Below are 13,581 nucleotides of genomic sequence, written 5' to 3'. Positions count from 1 at the left end.
CAAAAGTGGTACTATGAATACTTATAATTTACACTGATTTTGTCAAATAATTAATAATATTACTAATTATGTAATATTTAATATTAATTATTTACTCAATAATCAATTATAAACAAATAGCAATTATAGCAATTAAAAGGTGTAGTAGTTATTAATATGTAATAATTACTGATAATGATATAGACTGACTTCGTGAGCAAGTTCTGTAAATTGCTCATACGTAAAATACTTGTTATCTTTACCTGCTGCTCTCCATCTACATTGCTAGTATCTGGTTCATTGCCCCCTTCTATTCGCACAACCTTATAGTCTTTAGATGCAGGTACGGAGATGAGAGCGTCTACTGGCTGGGTATATTTGTTAGTTACTAGCACTCTCAGAGCCAAAGTTTCTCCTAGCCTTAACTTTGATTCTCCTTTTAATATCAGGTATATCCACATTTGGAGCTGAAACAAGGATTAATGGTAGAGCACAGCGAAAGCTCTCCTCACGAGGGTCAATGAATATATTGGTAGTTATAGTACAAACATTTCAGCGTCATACAACTATCTTAGAGTTATCATACTACTATTTCACCGCTCTCATACTACTGTTATACTATGATCATATACCTGCCATGTAGTTATTATACAATTATCTTATCATTATCATACTGTTGTCTTACTGATATCATACTATGGTCATACCATGATCATTCTGCTATCACACCTTTCTCCTACAACTGTCATATCACTGTTCTACCATGATTGTACCGTAATTATGCCATTGTTATTCTGTTATATATTACTAGCACATTACAATAGAATGGATTGTTTTAAAACCTTACAGGTTGAATAATTGGATCTGATATTGCCAATCCATGGTCTTGATTTAGAGCAAATCCATTGAGTGCCCACTTAATACCAATGGGTGAGGCAACTACAGTGATAGCATTTCCACCACTCTGTTTGGTGTACTTCTCTAGCCAGCCAAAAGAAACGTCATTTTGATAGGCGTGAATCTTTGAGGCGCCCCACAGAGGTCTGATGTCATTTAAAGGTTCATCTAAGGGGTCCTCAACTACTTCTGCAAAATATATAATAGCCTTTGTAAAAGTTATACATGCTCAGCTAAATGACCATACACTCCTCCTTACATTAATCTTCATTATAATTAGAGCTACATGTATGCCCGTACGTTCACCTGTTCGAAGTCACGCTTGAATGTTGGGTAAAAAAGGTTACTTTGCGCAGGAGTCAGACCCACGATTCTCACCTTTATAGATTGGCACTCAACCACCTGCGCTAATTGACCACCATTTTGTGTCACAGAATAATTGTACACATACTTATTATCTGCACCATATTTACCACCATTTGGTGTCACAGAATTATTGTACACATACTTATTATCTGCACCATATTTACCACCATTTGGTGTCACAGAATAATTGTACACATACTTATTATCTGCACCATATTTACCACCATTTGGTGTCACAGAATTATTGTACACATACTTATTCCCTGCACCATATTTACCACCATTTGGTGTCACAGAATAATTGTACACATACTTATTATCTGCATCATATTTACCACCATTTGGTGTCACAGAATTATTGTACGCATACTTATTATCTGCACCATATTTACCACCATTTGGTGTCACAGAATTATTGTACACATACTTATTCCCTGCACCATATCGACACACTTGAACACCTCTCACAGCACTAAATACCAGGTTACTAGTCACAATGAAAGGGCTTAGATAAAGACTGCCACTGAAAATCTCACTCTACTTTGATAATTTCCCTTTTTCAAACGCCCTCTTTTACATGTTTCACTTCAAAATTTCTAATGATGTCAAGTTTGTGATGAGTAGCAATAAAAATTAATGGTATGTGAAAAAGTACATTTTGTATTTGTTTAAAATTGTCCCGCAAAAGACATTTTTCACCAAACTGTCATCACTAGTCTCTCAAACAACATAACAGATGTTTACACAGAAATGTTTACACAGAGAACTGCAATATTGATCAGCGTTAGATAAATGTGTGCTTAGAAGCTTTTTACTTAAATATTTATCCTTTTAATTGGTTTGCTTTTACTTCTTTTAAACTTGAAAAAAATCATCTACGGTAAAAGTTGAGTTGTTTTTATGTACATGAATGACAATGACAATAAAGATGTTACCACATAAATTAGTCGTAAAATGCATTTTTTAAATTTATTGCAATTTCATGATGCTATATTTGTTATTATAATTGTTATTATAATTGTTATATCTAGATTTTGTTTATCTCATTTAAATAAATGCTTAAGAACTAGATAGTGTGTTTGTATGTGTCACTCCACAGTACTGCTTTACCGCTTTATTTATAAGTTTGTCTTGGAAAGCTATGCAGAGTCTGCAAGTATTGAGGTGGTGGCAACATCAAGTATTCAGACATTTCAATTTTAAACTAGTTCCAAGTACACGTATTGTATATATTTCATTTCACACTGTTAAAAGTACTGTATTTGTATTTCACTTCACTTTGTTCAAGGTAATGTTTATATTTCATTTCAGTCTGTTCAAAGTATTGTTTATATTTCATTCTGTTCAAAGTATTGTTTATATTTCATTCTGTTCAAAGTATTGTTCATATTTCATTCTGTTCAAAGTATTGTTTATATTTTCTTTCACTCCGTTCAAAGTACTGTTTGCATTTTACTTCACTCTGTTCTAAATACTATAAATATTATTTTATGTTACTCTTTCATGGGTGTTGGATATACCTATTTTATTTTACCTTATTCGATATACTGCGCATACACATAAAATTTTGTTAAATTAGTATCTACATCAGTTCAAACTTTTTTAAACATCATCCATATTTCACTTCACCTGTTACTGGCTTTTTTATATCATGACACATTTAAACAAGTCATTAGTGTGTCCGAGTGTACCTGGTAGAAGCATGTGGGGACAACCCATCTCGTCTCTTTGGTCTCTGGCGCAGACAGCAGATGTGTCACAGATATGATCAGCTTTATAACAAGATTTCCCATCCATGCAGGGGTATTCGCCCTTTGTTCTGTTGCATGCTGTATATACCGATGATACATTGGCATCAGTGAATATGTACAGTCCAGAATACTAAAACAATATATAAGCAATAGTAAACACACAATTCTGTTACCTAAGCATCGTAATGTTGCACTTATGTAAAGCCCAGAATAGTATAGCGGACAATGATTTATCTTGCAGAGATAAATGTCTTGGGAAGTTTGTTTGATAGAATATTAATGTTGCGATGAGTATTTAAATAGGATATCGCAAGAAGATTGCGGGTAGTGGATTTTGAAAGATATCTTTAATACTACCATATATTTTAATTAATTTTCTATATGTCTATATTTAGATGGACAACTCGGTGATAGGATACCTGCGTTGCTTAGCTCAGTCACAGACATGACTTACATAAAAAGTGCTGTTAGCGTCATGGGCGAAAGACGGAGTAGCGGCATAAAATGTGTCTATAACTTGACCATTCTTCTTCCAGTAGTGAGTGATAGTCTTATTTGTGTGGTTGCCAAAGGTTGCCAATTCTCGATTCACCTGAGAAAATATAGAAAAGCTGTCATCTAAAGCCTTGATTCACCTGAGAGAATATAGGGGCTATACAAAGCCTTGATTTTAAACGATGATCTCATCTCAATCTCAATCTCGTTCTAGCATCTATTATAAGCTGTAAAATATTTGCTTCTACCTCTTTCCCTTACCTCTGGCCAAGTAAAAGAGTTGAGTCCACCCATATTGTAGATCTCTATTCTCTGGAAGGCTATTCCTACATACGATAGAGGCTTTGTTTTTAGGCCAACTTTGATTTCTTCAGCACTCAAATCCTTTCCTCTGCCAATTCCTAGCGTTATCTATCAAAGAGCAACACAAATATTTTTTAGTTTATTCTAATGTAGAACACAACATCAGTGTAGTATTATCTCTCGCTTAATTTGCATCTTAGCGCAAGTAATCTCATGCCGTCATGCATGCGGGCGTTCATGTACATGTGGTCGGGTGCATATAGGCGTGTAATCAGAAAAGACAATAAATCCAGATAAACATTGATACAAAAAGCAAGGAATTCATCAGATTCAGGTGCCTATAAAGAGGTATGAGGCATGTGTTAGTTATGTCGTGACAGGGGAAATATAATATTAATAATATTTTATTTAATCCTAAGCATGACTCATTTACCAATCCAATTTAATCTAGTTAATTTACAATTTTTTAAATTTTAAATTTTAGTCCGGTCTAAAGTAACACTGTTTCAAATGTCATTGCTTTTGACATGAAACAGAACGAATTGAATAAACATAAACTTACAAGTGTTCAATCGTCTAGTTGAGTAGCAAGAATATGTTATTACAAATGATTGATGAAACTTCAAACAAACATTTGGAACAGACAACACTTGAATTCACAGAAAATAGAACAATATATGTATGTGTAGTATTGACATATATTTTGAGGAGTGACATACACTGTAAGTACAGCAATGGTACTTACTTTGTAGAACAATATACACTGTGAATATAGTAAAGCCTCTTACTTTGAAGAGTAACACACAGAGTGAGTAAAGCAATAAGACTTACCTTGTGCAGCCCTGTTGCATCTACATGGAACTGAAGGCTGTCTGCCGCCACTTGTCTGTCAGGAGCAATGTAAAAGGCCACAATCTTAGCATCAGGAGACATCTTTCTAGTTACAGCAATGGAGAGTAGACGATGTCTGGAGTGCATGGCAAGTCTGTCAGAGAGAATTATGTTCCCTGATGACACAATCTACAACGTTCAATCCCCATACATTATATATGTACATGTATGTATACATGTGACTTCTAGCTATATATGTACATTGTAATAAATATGCTACCGGAGAACTGTATATGTACATTGAAAGAGAGATGCTATTAGTGAACTGTATATTTACAATGTATGTGTATTGGTTTGTTAGACATATGGGCCATGCGTAAAGTGATGAGTATAAAATGAACATCAGCAAAGAAAGAGCTGACAACTCTAATCTCAATGAGCCCAACAAAGAGTGGATTATTTTTTGTCCGTCTCATTAATTGTAAGTGTAGCCTCTTTAAAGCCCAGCCACTTTACAATTGTGTTTCATAATATAAATAGCTAAGCTTAATAAAGTGCAAAAAATACCTATTACCTTTTTGTGTTCTGTTTTCTGTTAGATGATAAAATTGTCTATAAATCTCTTCACACCATAGCAAAGAGGTAAAAGGCAAACTTAATTAGATCAAACAAAACTGGTAAGCACAGAATTCCACCTACGATCATGACAGGACATTTGAAGTTCATCATAAAAATAATCGTCAAGGATGAATGTTTGTTTGGATCAATAACTAGGCTGCAGGCACTCGTATTTCAAGCTTATCTACCATGCAAAGAAAAATGAAAAATAATTTTTATGTCACGTTGACACTTTAATATGCTTGTGCTATTATTTTGTCGTTTTTGCGATCTCTTCAGCAAGACCTCTTTGGCAGAAGTCATTAAAAACTCCCAACCAACTCAATGTTTCTAATAGAAAGAAGTAAGATAGCTTGTAAACTTCTCTTTAATAGCCTAATAAAGGGGATGTAACAGGGGTCAAGTCTAAGCACCATTGTGGATATGGCTGAAATCCGTCTTAGTTTGTAAACTTAGCCATTGTGCAAGATTACTTCTCAGCCTTGTTTCCACCCTGGCCTTGCCCCTCCTCTCCCTTCTTAACCCACTGTGACTCCAGTTATCGACCTGGCAGTATTATTCTATAAAACTGCCACTATTTAGCTTTCCTTATGCACGGCCGCCTTGGTGCAGTTGTCGCTTCTATGATATCGGCTGCTGAGCCTGTTTTCGTTTCGTAGTTTAACTCTTCTTCTTTGGTTCACGGAGACACAAGTGAACCTCTTTGCTAGCAACAGTTATTTTGATAAATCTGCCCCTTTCAGGGTTGTAACCAATAAGGATCTAATAGACTGTGTTGCAGTCTCATACATTTGCAAGCACTCTTCGTCTCTTCCTGCAGCTCACTTGAAGGCCAATCATAACGACACGCGGAGTTGCGTCATCGGACATACATCATTCTTGCACAACTTGACTCCAATTTGTTTTCCTAACATCCAGAACCAACCAACCAATTGTTTCAGACTTGTTTCACGGGGCTGGTGCTTGCTAATCATTTGTTGTTTTGCTGCCTTTTTGATTGTTTAATTTTTTGCACATATTTGTTTGAGTAAATAACCGGAAAACTGTTGAACTGTCATTTTTTCAAGTCTTTTCATTAAATTGTAGTCTGCTTCCTTAAATAATGGATCCAATAATTTTTAATATTTACTTAATTTATTGATCAACTGCATCGATCAACTCTACGTCCATTCTTTTCTTTGAAAGTTTTGATGACACAAGTAAATTTGCCAACGCATTTGACACAAACGTGCATATAGTAGAGCCATAAAGCTATCTATCTAATAGAGTTATTTATGAGATGGCTCTATGATATAATTTAGTATCTTTTGTTAATTATCGCTCTTGCTTCAGAGCAAAGAGTACATACATACAGATATCAAGTTTTTAATCCCCGTACTTACATGGTAATAAACGTAGTCGATAAAAGTGTTTGTCTCGATGTTAAAAATGATGTATTGCCCAACTTTAGGCTTGTTAGTAGAAGTGGAAATGTGGAGATAGTGATTGTTGGGAGACCAATGTCTAGTTGCCACCAATTTCTGTGTTGTGTCTACTCTTCCTCCATACGTCGCCTAAAAGTACACAAACTCAGCTGCTCGGCAATGTCTCCAATGACTGCGTTAACAAAAGAACCACCAGGATGTACATTTTTACTTGATTTTTTCAGCAGAGGTTTTTTCTAAAGATTTGGTAAAAATGCCGTCTCTATTGCATGACACGCGTCAGTATGATTAGGTATATGTGGTAGCTAACTGGTATAACGTGACACTCTTGCAATTGTGAGCAGGTGCTTTTGACAGAAGTATCTGTCATAGACCAGCTGAAGATAAATGGTTAGCATCTAATAAAATGCTGTGGTATGCAAGTATTTTAAGAAGATTGAAAAATAAATCCAAGGCATTGAAGAATGTGCAAAAAACTTTTAAGATGTTAAAGGAGTTCATGGCTTCACAAGATGAACATATAAACCACAGGATCAGGTCAATTACATTTATCAGGGCGAACTGTCTGATAAAGAGGCTATGTGAGCACTCATACAGGTTTGATGCTTTAAGCGTGGCAACAGCGCTACATCGACTAATACAGGTAGATAAAGCCTACCGATACGGTGATCCTCTCTGTTTTAGTGTTGGGACGAAGCCAGTACTCAACAATACTCTTCTTCGGTATTTTTATGTACTCCGTAATTGTCTCCTCCGTGGCATCGCTGTCCTGCCTTGTAACAACCAACTCTATCTTCTCCTCAAACTCAGTTGCTTTGGATTCGACTGGCGATTGATCAGCTTTTTGAGCTACTATCTGTATGGGAAACATCGAGAAGTCGGAAGATCAAGATGTTATTATTTATATTGACGTGATTGTACGATGCTAATATTATTACAATTTATTGCTATTATAGGCAAATGTATGGTTAAGATGAGTCCTATGGTGCATTGTTAGCATATTACATGAATAATATAGTAATATAATAATTTGACAATATGACAACATAGTAATATAATAATATATTAATACATTAATACAGTAATATAGTAAACTAATACTTTAGTAATATATTACTATAGTAATATAATATAGTAATTTACTAATATAGTATAATAGCACTATAGTAATATAATATTATAGTAATATAGTATTATAACAATACAGAAATATAGTACCACAGTGCTATAATTATATAGTAATATAATTATATAATAATATAACCATATAATAATATAATATTAGAGTAAGAAAGTATCAGTTCTTACCTCAATTGTACCTCAGTTCTCAGTGATCATATAACAGCAAACTATCTAAACTTGAGTAGAGCAAATATATAGAAGTAATTGACATAAACCTATGATTTAATCCATAGTATAATCATTTGAAGCTAGTGAAAGGCAAGGCCATTGGTCAATGTGACTTACATATATTTTAAATGGCGCATTCGGTTTAAATGTCCAGACGTTTCCTCCCAAAAACTTGAGTTGTATCTGGTCAGAGTAAACGTAAATTGAATCATACTCTGTGTAGGTCTTGTTCCACCACCAGTCGAGCATAGCCACGCTAACCTTTAGTCGTTTTCCAATAAGGGTTTTTTCGCTGCCAGCGTGGGCTGCCAGCTCATTGGTAGGAATGGCAAACTTGGCTGTCGTGTCAAACTGTGTGATATAATTCCACAACATAGCAGCATAACAGACCGTAAGTCATACAGAAGCTGTAAGTCATACAGAAACAGTAAGTCATACAGAAACAGTAAGTCATACAGAAACAGTAAGTCACACAGAAACAGTAAGTCACACAGAAACAGTAAGTCACACAGAAACAGTAAGTCACACAGAAACAGTAAGTCACACAGAAACAGTAAGTCATATACAGAAACAGTGAGTCATACAGAAACAGTGAGTCATACAGAAACAGTAAGTCATACAGAAACAGTAAGTCATACAGAAACAGTGAGTCATACAGAAACAGTGAGTCATGCAGAAGCAGTAAGTCCAAGAGTTGGTTGTTGGCTGCATAAGACAGTAGAGAATTATCAGCGAAGAAAAAATAGTAGATTTTTGCTTTAGCTAGACATAATAGCAATAAACCCAAGAGAAATTTATAATGTGTAGAACCCCCAAACCAAGATTTTCAAGTATGTATACTGCAGGCTAACTGATAATCTGTGTAGCAAGTTAATAATCTGGGCAGCAAGATTAAATACAATGCATCTAATCAGCTACCTAATGGAAATCTTTGAAAAAATATATAATTTTTGTATGAAATTACAAATTAAAGAAGATTTATATGTTAGTAAGTTAGTAAGATTTATAAGTTAGTTTATATGTAACTAGGTATCTTCACTTTTCTATGAAAATATGTATCAATAAACATTAACAACCAACAATATACAATAATTCCTGATGTCACAGGCCACAGAAATTTTATAGAAATAGTTTAGTTCACCAACTGAACAACATACGTATGGTATAGGGTGCTTGAATTGTGGGATATCTGCTGGTGTGTTTGTATCGGCATGGAAGAAGTCCACCTTAACTGTAGCATTGCCTTTGATAGGGTAAGTGTTAATCCACCTGTAACAGCAATTACCTTTGATAGGGTAGGTGTTTATCCACCTGTATCAGCAATAATCTATAACTGACTAGATATCTGTTCAAGATTATGTTAGGCTATCAGGGTTAACTCTGTGGTGATGGATACAAAAGCATGAAAGACATCCTAATGTCATTGTACCATCTCACATATAGTACTAATACTGTCTCAGCATGCAATACTTGTTACAACTTCTCACAGCGGGTCTTTGCACCAGTCACTAGCATTTCTGTGTCAATGATAACCAGAATCCTCTTTACCGTGAATCACATGTTGGGCGCCATCTATCTTACGCAATCTAGCCGTGATTTGGACTTTTCAACAAAAACAGTCATTGACTAGATTCATTATGTTTAGAAACTGTTCACAATTGTATTGCACTTCTAGATCCAGTTGGATCCGTGAGATAAAATAATTATTATTTCCATTCTTTGAGCTTAATCATATTTGCTTAGTTATTGTTTGCAAGTTCAGGAAAACTGTTTAAATAAATCGGCTAGTTTACAGACCTCTACAGAGCGGAGAGAAAGCTTGTTAGAGTGTTATTCTGTAACACTTACCAGCTATCAATCTTTCCTGTAAGCGCCTTGCTGCTCTGATACATGTAGTTTGGAGTGACAATTCTTGTGTGAAACAATGGGCCATCTGAAATAATTCTCTCATGTCATGAACATAGACAAACAGTAGTTTGTGACGCTTGCCTATAGTTGGTGATGATGAAAAAAAGATGTATATGCCTGGCTAGTATATAACAAAATGAATAAAAGTGTTTTATGATTACTATTTGTTCGTAAAGTTTTTAAAGGGAGGTGTTCACTGGTTGTTAGAGACCCAACAGCAAAAACTTGAAATGCTAAAAATTTTGCTGAATAACTGAGCTGTGAAATGGATAAGATACCGATGTACTGATATTTCTCTAAATGAAAAAGCTTAAAGAAACTATTTTTTGTCTTTTTGGATAAGTTTGAACTTCTAAAACATTTTTTTGTATTATTTTTTTGTGTTGTTGTTGTTGACTGGTGAGGAATTCACATGAGCTGATAAGACCAGCTATTTATCACCCATTTCCTGTACACGAAGGCATTCATTGCCCTAGTCACTTCCTGCCCTGTAATTTTTATTCTTACCAAGGAGAAAGTTTTCCGCTTGGCGCAATTTCTTATTAACTGCTGAATGCAACTATGTCAGAGCTTCATCATACATATGATTAGCCGAATAACTGCTAAGGCCATCAACAGATCTACTCACAGTATTCTTCAACTACGAATGTCTTCTTGTAGGTGTGACCTAAACATTTTGCCACAATCGTCCACTCGCCATACTCTGTGTACTGCTTGGCTAGAGGGTATGCGAGGCTGATAACACCCTGTGTATTTGTGTGTAGGGAGTACCATTCCCTTACCACCAGCCCTTTAGTGTTCTAAAAGTATATGACTTCACTTGAAGGTTTCATAACCGTGTTGTGAAGTAAAAAACCAGTTATGGGAAGTTTGTAAATATGCATCTTGTGAACTGGGTTATTAGGAGGCTTTCATCGTCTTTATGTACAATAGCCGTCTGATCCTCAGATTACAGACGGTTATTATTTCAAAAACATCATAACACACAGAACCGGCTGTTTATCAGTGCATCATCCTTATATCTATGAATAAGGCGCTCAAAAAAACTGCCCTGGGGTTTGCGACTTATTCATAGGGGAAAAGGTTATAGGGTCACACGAGGCTATCTCCTACACACATAAACAACAAATATTAACTCTTAAAAATAACAATAATTATGCGGAATGTTGCCAGACTTGAAAGAGCAGTCAGACAAAAAAGATGCTGTACACTCTTTCTTCTCACTCAAATTTAAAATCCACCAGCAAATCTCTCCAAAGCTTGCGTAAATACAAACCAAGAACTTTTTAAATGGTTTTCAGTCTAATCACTGTGAGAAGTTCTCATTGACTTATAAATAAATAGGCTTAAGGACCTACCACGAGGCTGACATCCATAGAGGTGATCACAGGCATCAACTCAGTCGTTAAAGGAATGATTCTGAATCTCACTAAAAATATTATGTTTGGAGAACCTTAGCTATGCCAAACTTGAAAGCCTTTATTGTTTATCTCAGCACCAGAATATCACCTTGATGGCATCACTATACGATACTGTGTTGCAATGCAACAACAAATAGTGTACTATAATGTACTATCATATAATACTGCATAACAGAGTTCATACTCACTAATGCATTGTAATTTAATAAGATTCATGTAACGCTATATAGTATTACGCAAAATAATACAATAAGATACAAAGCAATACAATGCATTATAATGCAGTTTTATGAACATGATGCAGCATAGTGCAAATTCAAATGTATTGAGATTTGAGATGCCGTATATAGTTCATGTTTATTTACATTAGCTTGTACCACAGTTCAACTGGGGGTGCAACATTATAGGCCTACATGTAATTGGACAATGCATATAAGCTGGAAGAAAATTATGTTGGACGTCAGTTCCAACACCTCCTTGACCTCGTGTGATGGGCCAGCAAGCCAACCACCCAACTAAACTCAGCTCTACCCATAAGGTGTAAAGTATAAGAAAAATTCGTATTGATACAAAACTCGTGACAATGACATGTATAAAAAATGAATATATTATATTTATATTATATTATAAATCATATATTAATCCAATCAGATCATATTAAGTTGCCAAATAACACGTCATATCTCAACTTTGAGTCCTCCTCAACCTACCTATTTGTTTTTGGCTGTACCAAGGCTTGGCTGGAAATATAAACACTGAGACTTGTTTCGAGTCAAATGAAAGGCCAGTTTCGTTGGTAAATATCAGCCCTTTCAATCTCGGATCAGAGAACCCTGACACTTTTATAGAGTAGTTTCCATGCAACATGCTGGGGGGTGTCTGAAAAATGTTAATTGTTTAATATGCCAGACATCAGAGTATGAAATTATCTGTCATCTACAGTCTAGTGAGAGTTTCGCAAGAATTTTGTTGAAGATAGTGTGTAATTATGATGGTGACAGGCACATGCCTTTCAGTTTAATAAGTAACCTGGCTTCCTCGGCTGGCTCAACATATACGAGCAATTCTTTGGGGTATGTAATTTGCAGTAGAAGTAAACAATGTCATCATAAGTTCTTTTTTTCAGGTATTTTCTACTGAATAAAGTTAGAAGCTTGAATAAATATAGCATCTATTGTTATCATAGATATTATTGGTCTATTGGTCAGAAGGAAGGCATGTTGCCATTATAATTGTTATCATAGATATAATTGGTCTATTGGCTAGAAGGAACGCATGTTGCCATTACAAATGTTATCATAGATATTATTGGTCTATTGGCTACAAGGAACGCATGTTGCCATTACAAATGTTATCATAGATATTATTGGTTTATTGGCTACAAGGAACGCACGTTGCCATTACAATTTTTATCATAGATATTATTGGTCTACTGGCTAAAAGGAACGCATGTTGCCATTACAATTGTTATCATAGATATTATTGGTCTATTGGCTAGAAGGAACGCATGTTGCCATTACAATTGTTATCATAGATATTATTGGTCTATTGGCTAGAAGGAACGCATGTTGCCATTATTGTCGAAACCACATTGGCATTACTAGCAAAACTGTCGAATTTCACGATTTTAGCAATTCTGTTGCATTTATTGATAAAGACGCTTGTAGTTAAAATTTAGCTTGCTCAATCGATGAAACTTGTGTGTGAACACTTGTCGACAAAACTTGACTAATGAGATCAAATATTTTCCAAAAGCTTCATCCTTCAGAATAACTTTTTATGGCATTCATCTGATTCGTTACACTGGAGGAACCAAAAGACTGTCTCCAATATTCTTGCGCAGTTGTCGACGTCAATAATGATGTCATAAGCCTTGACAAGAGTTAGGTTATAAACTGTAACTATGGAAATCTAAGCAATTCCTACCTGCCAACACATATAGCCTGTCACTCACCTACATTTAAATGGATGTAATAAATAAATAAAAATATTCCATATCGCTGACATTAATTGGGTGTATTTTATGGTTGAGCTTCAGAAGTTCACAGATATTTATCTTCAAATAGACTTGGATTTAACAGGTTGTGGTTGACAAAGTTTGATTGATCAGTTCAGCTGGCTGATGAGCAGATCTTCATCTTTTTAAACTTGATTAATATCGAGCAATATATCAGCGCATTTAGTAATAGCGAGGTCTGTGACAGTTTGCTTGATTGTGACTGCGCGCTTGCCCGTCCA

At 35.2% G+C, this 13,581-nt stretch overlaps 1 protein-coding gene across 1 annotated transcript in view; it reads right to left on the bottom strand.

Moving 5' to 3' along the window:
- The window catches only part of LOC137398929 (CD109 antigen-like), a 29,794-nt gene that overhangs the window by 12,490 nt on the left and 3,723 nt on the right, over window positions 1-13,581 (bottom strand). Inside the window, exons 4-17 of the mRNA XM_068085095.1 lie at window positions 12,054-12,222; window positions 11,281-11,351; window positions 10,551-10,722; window positions 9,863-9,947; window positions 9,172-9,283; window positions 8,132-8,365; window positions 7,323-7,520; window positions 6,623-6,793; window positions 4,623-4,811; window positions 3,750-3,899; window positions 3,448-3,585; window positions 2,934-3,123; window positions 827-1,065; window positions 243-446 (exon numbers count right to left, since the gene is read on the bottom strand). Coding sequence (XP_067941196.1) covers window positions 243-446; window positions 827-1,065; window positions 2,934-3,123; window positions 3,448-3,585; window positions 3,750-3,899; window positions 4,623-4,811; window positions 6,623-6,793; window positions 7,323-7,520; window positions 8,132-8,365; window positions 9,172-9,283; window positions 9,863-9,947; window positions 10,551-10,722; window positions 11,281-11,351; window positions 12,054-12,222 — 2,322 coding nt within the window. The remainder of the gene's footprint in view (window positions 1-242; window positions 447-826; window positions 1,066-2,933; window positions 3,124-3,447; window positions 3,586-3,749; window positions 3,900-4,622; window positions 4,812-6,622; window positions 6,794-7,322; window positions 7,521-8,131; window positions 8,366-9,171; window positions 9,284-9,862; window positions 9,948-10,550; window positions 10,723-11,280; window positions 11,352-12,053; window positions 12,223-13,581) is intronic.

The sequence above is a fragment of the Watersipora subatra genome, chromosome 1 (assembly GCF_963576615.1).
Source record: "Watersipora subatra chromosome 1, tzWatSuba1.1, whole genome shotgun sequence".
Lineage (NCBI taxonomy): Eukaryota > Metazoa > Bryozoa > Gymnolaemata > Cheilostomatida > Watersiporidae > Watersipora > Watersipora subatra.
Note: the sequence above shows the minus strand (reverse complement) of the source record. Positions and strands in the feature narration are given on the sequence as shown.